At 31.1% G+C, this 8562-nt stretch overlaps 1 protein-coding gene across 2 annotated transcripts; it reads right to left on the reverse strand.

Moving 5' to 3' along the window:
• Positions 1-4706: 4706 nt before the first annotated feature.
• On the reverse strand, positions 4707-8316 carry LOC127254815 (uncharacterized). Of its 2 annotated transcripts, none has more exons than XM_051280115.1 (5): positions 8133-8316; positions 6509-7389; positions 5584-5742; positions 5130-5390; positions 4707-5060 (listed from the first exon to the last, which is right to left on the reverse strand). In XM_051280115.1, the coding sequence occupies exons 1-5, from the start codon at positions 8236-8238 to the stop codon at positions 4932-4934; spliced, it is 1536 nt and encodes a 511-aa protein (XP_051136072.1). In that variant the 5' UTR covers positions 8239-8316; the 3' UTR covers positions 4707-4931. The 2 variants fall into 2 exon arrangements, with proteins under 2 accessions (XP_051136072.1, XP_051136073.1); XM_051280116.1 differs by having other exon boundaries at positions 6509-7399; positions 8133-8281.
• Between the last annotated feature and the right edge of the window lie 246 nt (positions 8317-8562).

Genomic DNA, 8562 nt, shown 5'->3' on the forward strand with positions numbered 1-8562 from the left:
ATCTTTAAATTCAATATTTCGGTATAAAACAACATTTACCGATACCTTCGGCATACCAAATAATCACTGCGGTAATGTATATATTTGTTCTACCAAATTATTTGGTAATTACTAATTCATACCAAATTATTACTGACAACACAAATACTAATTGATTTCAGTACATAATATATTGTTATACAACACGCTATAATTATAAAACAACATCACATGTCATTATTATACACAATATGTGTTGTATTTAATAAGATTGTGTGTTGTTTGTATATATTACGGGTGCTAATTTAAAAAATCAACACACTGCTAATTTTTTCAATTCAACACTCTAACCGTTTCCCTATGCTAAATACCAACAAGATTACACAAAATTTGCAGACTTGAAGGCATCCTCGCCTGCACTAGGCTCAACTAATGCTGCAAAATATTTTACTTTAAATTAAAGGGTCTGTTTCTCCCGCCCAAAACTGGGCTGGAGGGGATTCCGAAGACAAACTCTGTGAGTATGTCCTTTTCTTTATTTTTTTTTAAAAGAAAAATTATAAATAGAAAAAAAATTATAATAATTATAATTTAATAAAATATATAAAATATATATATCACTTTGTAGAGAATAAAATTTTTTATAATACAAATAAATAAAAAATTTAAAAATATATAAATATAATATAAATTTATAATTAAATTATACAAATTACTATACATTTATATTATTATATTCATACCATCAAATCAATATACATCAAAACTACTCAAATTCCAACAAAATTCAAACCCAAAAAAAACCTCAAAATTCAAACTCATGTCAAAATTTAAATGAAAACCAAACCCAAACCTAAATTTCTCCAAATCCTCTAAAGAAACACACCCAAAGTCATTACGCATAATTTTTATATTTTAAAGCGGCCATTTAAATAAAAACTATCTATTTATATTCCATTGTATTGTCTATGATCTAATTAGGGGACTTTACAGTTTTGTTATTAATAAATCCTTTTTAAAAGTTATGTTTTTTGGATCATTAAATTAAATAATGCATGTAATCTGAACTATGTATGTAAAATTTATTGCCTAAACAATAAATAAAATAAATAAAAATTGTTAACACGTTTCCATGTAGAAATAATGGGTTTATTTCTTCTGTGAAATGATTTAAAAAGATGTTTTTTTTATATAAGATATAGAGAATTGTATAGGTGATATAAAAATAATAAATATATATAATATATTAATTTTTTAAAACATATATATATTTTTTTTGTCCTAATGTTATTATAGTCTAGATTGAGTCTTGAATTTTAGGGCCTCGGGGCTCATAGGCTGGGCCCAATTGGAACAAAATTAATTAATTAATTCAAAGTTTGTATTTTATCGAATTAATTTATTTTTATAGTTGAAATTCAAATTGTTCGGATAGATGAAAGTTACTGCAACATAATGCAATGTGTGTTAAATAGTGGTTGCTACTTTTGTGGCACTTTAATTTAATATTATGCTCCTTTACTCTCTGTTTTCTTTCTTTTCAATTTCCTCCAAAAATTTCCAAAATTTTCTTGGTTCGGTTCGTGGTGGGATCGTGAATCCTTAATTGATTCGTTTTATCCTGGAAAACAACCGGTGACGGACCGAATTTACTTTAAGAAGATCGCGTGCAATGCGAAACTCGAATATGTTCTTAATTAGATATGTTATTTTATTTCGATTTTCGTATTTCGATTTTCAATATTATTTTTGGCTAACACATATATATAACATTTTATTTATTATATAAATATTACATTCAGGGGCGGAACCAGACAGTCACGAGACAGGGGGCTAATTCTTCAAATTTAGAAAAGAACATAACTTATAATTACCAAATAATTTGGTATGAATTAGTAATTACCAAATAATTTGGTAGAACAAATAATTACCAAATTTGTATTTTATAATACTAATATGAATTATTTTCAGTAATTATAGCACCACCTTTTTTAATTTTTGTCTGTTTACTCTACTTAACACTTTTCTATCTTTATAAAATTAATAATATTAAGCGTACTTAATAAATATAAATCAATTTAATTAAATTTCTAACATTTTATATCAACTCACACAAAAGACTCTTTAGAATTAACTCAAAATCTCTTTATTTATTTCTATCTCCTCAATACATAAATATTTTAATTTAAATTTTAAAAACTCTCTACTTTTTTTTTTAAAAAATAGTTTATATTAATTATAAATAAATACAAATATTTTTTATTTAATTTAATTATATAAAATTTTATTTCATACAAAATTATATCTATATTATATATATATTGTTATGAAAAATATACGAACGGGTCTAAGATTTTATTAACGAAATCGAGTAAAAATATTGAACTAATTTTGATTTTTGTAGGCTCAGTCCAAACCAACACGAAAACACAAAATCGACACAAACACACCACAAAGCGACGAACACAAACAAAACTGACCCGAAACCCACAAAATATAAAGGAAAATAAAGCAGACGACTAAGCACAGTGGTCGTAAAGACGTAAACAGAGAACCCCTTGCAGCTCGAAACAAAACATTGAAACGAAAAATACCACGTATTCTCTATAAAAATATGAGAAAATAGCTTGTCGAAAGTTGCCGGAGGTTAGTATCGTAAAGAGTAAGAGGTAGAGAGAGAGTGAAGGTTGATAGTGAGAGACGGCGCCCTCTCTCTCCTTTATATATATATATATATATATATACGTAGATTAGAAATGAATGGACGGCTAATCTCACATAAAGGGACGGGTCAACTGATCTCGGATAGGAGCAGAACACGGGCCAAGGTAAGTGGGTCGGATATTATGGGTCAGAGCATGATTTAATTTGGGCTGTTTTTTTGTGTGACGTGCCTTATTTTGGGGTGAATTCATGGACTAAAAATCCAACGTATATTTTTATTGACATATAGTATTTTAAATTTAACTACATCTTCTAAATTTTTTTAATTATATATATTAATTTTTATTTTAAAAATATGAGCATCAACACTCATATAAACTCACTAAACTCCACTCTCTATTAAAATTATTATCCTTGTAATTGTCCTACAAACATATATAATTTTTTATGATACGGTAGCAAATCACGTATGACAAACAAAATTTAATTACAAAAGAAAGTTAGCTTCACACCGAGGAGTTCATCCTACACTGTCAAATCATCATTTAACTATACTACATGCACTACATATATCAAATAAAAAAACAATACTCCAAATATCCGGCCAAATTATACAATCTTGTTTGATTGCAAAGCTAAGAAATAATGAGTTTAATATAAAAATAAGATAGATAAATAATAAATAAATAAAATAAGACTATAGTGAGAATTTTATCAAATAGTTGATAAAAACTAATAAATAAACTTAACAAAATTATAAATAAATATTTTTTAATTATAAATAAATAATACTTTCTAATTCAAAATATATTTTATACTATTTTCCTTCGTCCTACTCAAAGTATCTTTTTTTTTAAAAAAAAATAATAATTATTATATACTAATACTAAAATATCTTTAATTTTTATCTAAATTACAAATATACTATTACACATATAATTATTTTATACAAAAAAATCAAAGGATAAAAATGTCAAAATCTATTACGCCCTTTCATATAAATTTAGTTGTTAATTAAAAAGTAACTTAATTTTAACAAATAAAAAAAGGATAAATTGTTTTTTTAATCATGTAACTGGACCCCCTTATCAGTTTAGTCTCATAAATAAAGCTTGTCGCAAATTAGTCCTATAAGTGAAATTTTTTTACTATTTTAGTTCTCCGGCGCCGGAGACGCCCGCGTGGATCACCGGAGGCCACGTGTCCGCCAAGTCAGCGACACCTGACGGATACGTGAATTTTATTTTCATTTTCATTTTTTTTAGTTTTTTTTAAAATTTATTTTTAATTTTATTTGCCTTTTTAAAATTTTTTTATTTGGTCAAATTTAAAAAATAAAAAATAAATAAAATCCACGTGTCCGCCAGGTATCGCTGACCTGGCGGGACACCTGACAGACATGTGACTTCCGGCGAGCCACGCGAACGTCTCCGGCGCCGGAGAACTAAAACAACGAAAATTTTTTTATTTATAAGACTAGTTTGCGATATGTTCCACTTACGAGACTAAAATAATTAGAGTGTCCAATTAGAGACTAAAAAAACAGTTTACCCAATAAAAAAAATACTATATTATTGACACCTGTACGTAACAGGGGTTGGATCTATTTCTTTCATTTAATACTATGAGCCAACCTACTTATAGATTTTTTTTTTTAAATTTAACTAGGTGTCTAATTTGCCACTATGGCATTACAAAAATAAAACAACATGCATGCATATAATTAATATGAACGACACTTATTGTGTCCTAATAAATCAAGATATATATATTTTTTTTATCGGTATTATATTAAATTTAAAATTTCTATAAAATAAATATTTATGTGTTATTGAATTATTATTTTAAAGTACATTATTTTAAAGTAGACAACAATTTCCTTGTTTGCATTGCTGGCCCATGCCCAGGGCCTAAAAATTTTGATGAGCCCATTTTTTAGAAAGAAAATAAATATATTTTAATTTTTGTTTTTTTATATCTAAATTTGATCTTTTTAATTAAATATATTGTAATATGGTATTTTATGGAAAAAAAAAATAAAAAAAATCAAAGCCTATCAAAACTCAAGGAACTGCCCTGCTTGTAGTAAATCAACATGAAACTCATTGATTCCAACAAACACAGCTTCTAGGGATTTATTTTTTGCATAACATCCCTAACGAGGTCGTAGAGTAGAAATACATATAATAATACTACAAGCAACGTATTATAGTAAGTTTATACAGGTCAGGACAGCTTACTTATTCTTACAGAGTTGTCGATCCGAGCCGAGCCGAGCCGAGCCAGCCTCATGCTATTATAGGTTCATATTCTTCTTCTTCTCTGCCTCTGCTACGAACCATAAAGATTATCACTATGACAACCAACCCGATACCGAGCAGAGCAACAGACCAACCGATCTTCGAGGCGAAAACAGTCTGCAATTTTAAAACAATAGTATCGATTATGTAAAGAAACTAAAAAACAGCATCATGTAATGTTCTTACCTGAGCAGGTTGATGAAGGAGGACAGCCTGTTTTGGCGACGAATCAGCAGCGGCGATCAAGAGGTAAAAGAGCGCCATAACTCCAGTGTGCGTTTGCGCACTGCTGTAATTAGCTACAAGCGTGAGAGTCTCCCCAGCGGCGATCTTGACAGATCCCGGTGAAGGATAGCATGAAGACATTCCAACAATGTAGCCCGCCTCGTCTCCGGGTTCATGTCCTGTCCCGTAGATAGGATACGACGAGCATATCTGTCTTCCTCCCTGGATTAGTTCGTCAAACATTAGCTCCATGAAATGCAAGTTTTATATTTGAATTGTGATTTTAAGCTACATGTTGAAGATAAACCTTACAGATTGGAGTGTAAAATATTTCCGTATTGCAAAATCGGTTCAAATGTAATGTCGAAATTTCGGAAGGAAATTGTGGAGAAATTGTTGCTATATATATTCATACCTCCCCGAAAAGAGCTGAACCAGTGCCTCCTGAATGCAGATGTGCGACCCCATAGATTACATCGCCGCCGCTTGGAAAATCTACGGTGAGGGTTTTGGTATGGATGCAATCGTTGTTACTGACTATGCCAACAGGACAAGCCTCAACATCATACTCAACCTACAGTACGATTCGAATGAAGAAACAAGAAGATAAGATAGCAAGAGCACATACATATAAAATATCTACTACTTTATATAACTTAGGCTAAATTGCACAAAATCCACTTGGGTTTCTCGAAATTGCGCCAAAACGCCCGTGCTTTTAAACTGCATCAAACTTTATCGTGGTTTCAAAATTTTTGCGTCTAACCCCCTCAGCGGTCCTTACTTAAGGATATTTAACCTAAATGCGCCCAAAATGCGAATAAATTTTAGAATCTCAATTTCTAAATCCCTAAAATTACAAATTATTTTTCTTATATTTAGCCTAAAAAAACAGTAAAAATAAACTTTTAAAACCTGAGAAAAATAACCATTTTTTAGTATATTTACTATTTTTGAGGTTAAATATAAGAAAAATAAATATATTTGTAATTTTAGGAGTTTAGAAATTTAGATGGTAAAATTTAGTCGCAGTTTGGGCGCATTTAAGTCAAATACCGTTAAATAAGGACTATCGAAGGAGTTAGACGCAAAGTTTATGAAACCACAAGAAAGTTTGACACAGTTTTAGAAGTGCAAACCACCTGTGGATTTGTGCAATTTAGCCTATAACTTATATAGGTTTCTTTATGATCCTCAAATTAATCAGTGACATTCTTTCTAGTGTTACCCTAGAAACCATGACAGCTATATCATCAAAGCCATTAATACGTCGTACGATTCTCTTAAAAGCTAATTCACATCAAACCAGACATTCGAGATAAAGGTATAAATATATTTACCAGGCAATGGTGTCTTGCTTTGATCCCTCTGGACTCGTCTCCCTTGATCCATTCATCGGTTACATCAAGTATATAGATTTGAACAGGAACAATCGAGGGCTCCCAATCAAGGTACTTCACTGTGTACTTCAAGTAAAGGCTTCTCTTAATGTTCTGAAAGCTTTCCTTCACCCTGCATCTCGTTTGATCATAACAACATCTCAAGCCACCACCGTAGCTTGAGGGCAGAGCATGGCCAGATTCATCAATGGTGACATTGTATAAATCACATCTGCACTCGGTGCAAGCCAGCTTGTCTTCAGCACCACGAGTGTCGATGGCATGCACATTAAGCAGCCATTTCTCCACAAAACCATCGGGGATATCTGCAGGATTCCCAACCTCAATGCCATAAGGATCTGGTACATCGTTACGTGTCTTTCGAGTCTCTGATCCCAGTCCAAAAAACTGTGTAAGTGCATTATCACACAGCCCGCTATTTTTTCCTCGGATGTAATTGGCTTGGTAGAATCCAAGATCCTCGTGACTCTTTGGAATATCCAAACCTTTCCGTAGATAATATCTTACGACAACCCAGTGGTGAAGATAAGTTTCGTGAAGAGGAATTGGATTCCCTTTGTCATCAATTACTTCAGCATCAAAACTCTTGATAGCAATATGACCTCTAGGGAAATCCATGTCGTAATAAAATTTGTTTGAGACCAATCCTGGTTCCAACTCAATTTTTGGTGATAGAAACACCTTGGTTTTAATTCCATTACCACTTTCTGCACTAACTTGGGAACTTTGCACTATAAACAACGAGCAGAGAATCAAGAGTTGATGCAAGAGGAACTCTAAACGACGGCTCATTCTTATTCCCAAATAGCGATGATCACTATCTGCTCAAATCTTAACCAAAAACCAAAATAATAAATAAATAAAAATAGTCATGTTCGAGTTGCACAATGCTCATCAACAATAAACAATGTTCTTGGATGGAGTTTTCAGCGATGCAAACAATGCTTGGATTATATGAAAACAGCACATCATGTGCTTTGAATATTCCTAATAGTTGGCAGAGGAGGCATCGTTGATCGTTCTATATATCCAATTTCCAACATTTTTTCTCTACTAGATACAAATTTATTCTTCATCTTTTATTCTTTTAAGTAACTGTTTCACATTTCGTAAAATGAAAATCCAACTTGAGACAATATCACGAACAACAGCATGAACCCCCCAAATCAGACCATACTTGGAAGATGATAACGCAATAAAAGCAATCGAACATCGAGAAAAGAATAATAAATTTACCAATAACGAAGCTTCAGAAACAAATTCAATCACTGGATCCAAAAATAGAGACACCGACGTAAGAACAAACATAACCATTGGATCTTAAAAATAGAAGCACACCGCGGTAAGTACAATCATAATAGATACAGCGAAACACATAATAGGTGCAAAAGAATTTCAGAATTCGATCGTCCAAAAACTAAAAACACACAAAAACCACCCGTCGGACAAAATCCTTTTGTATTATTCGAAAATTGGAAAAACCTCTTTTCGCAGGAACACTCAAGCACAAAGATAAATCAAATGATTGAACAAATATTGAATAGTGATAAAAGAATATCCTTACCGATACGATACGGAAACAGAACGTGTATATGGTGTGACTCAATGAGAGAAAAAGTGGAGGACTCGCAAAAGTTTGGAGTGACCAGTGAAGCCCAAAGCCTGCTCATACGCCAGAAGCCAGTCTATTAGCTTTTATAACGACGAAGGGGGTTGTCGGTCCCCCGCCATCAATGTGCAATCCTGAAGCTACAGTTTGAAAAAAAAAAAACCTGATACGTGTTATCCTCTCTTTCTCTTTGTCAAAATATTATTTTCTCCGTCGTCCTAATTTAAGAGTTTTAATATAGTATAATTAATGAATAATTAAAAAATATATATTAATAAAAATAATTATAATTTAATAAAAAAAAATTAGATTAAAATTAAGACGAATTTAATTTAAATAAAAAAATATATAAATTATAAAATGTCATTAACGTGTATAATTGTAT

Source organism: Andrographis paniculata, unplaced genomic scaffold, assembly GCF_009805555.1.
Source record: "Andrographis paniculata isolate CXL003 unplaced genomic scaffold, ASM980555v1 Contig52END, whole genome shotgun sequence".
Lineage (NCBI taxonomy): Eukaryota > Viridiplantae > Streptophyta > Magnoliopsida > Lamiales > Acanthaceae > Andrographis > Andrographis paniculata.

What these genes read in the sequence shown, in the direction of transcription:
- LOC127254815 (XM_051280115.1), bottom strand. Translation starts at nt 8,238, where the DNA reads ATGAGCAGGCTTTGGGCTTCACTGGTCACTCCAAACTTTTGCGAGTCC. An exon ending in TCTGTTTCCGTATCGTATCG is followed by an intron (nt 7,390 to 8,132) that starts GTAAGGATATTC and finishes AGATTTGAGCAG; the next exon opens with ATAGTGATCATCGCTATTTG. An exon ending in AAGCAAGACACCATTGCCTG is followed by an intron (nt 5,743 to 6,508) that starts GTAAATATATTT and finishes ATCGTACTGTAG; the next exon opens with GTTGAGTATGATGTTGAGGC.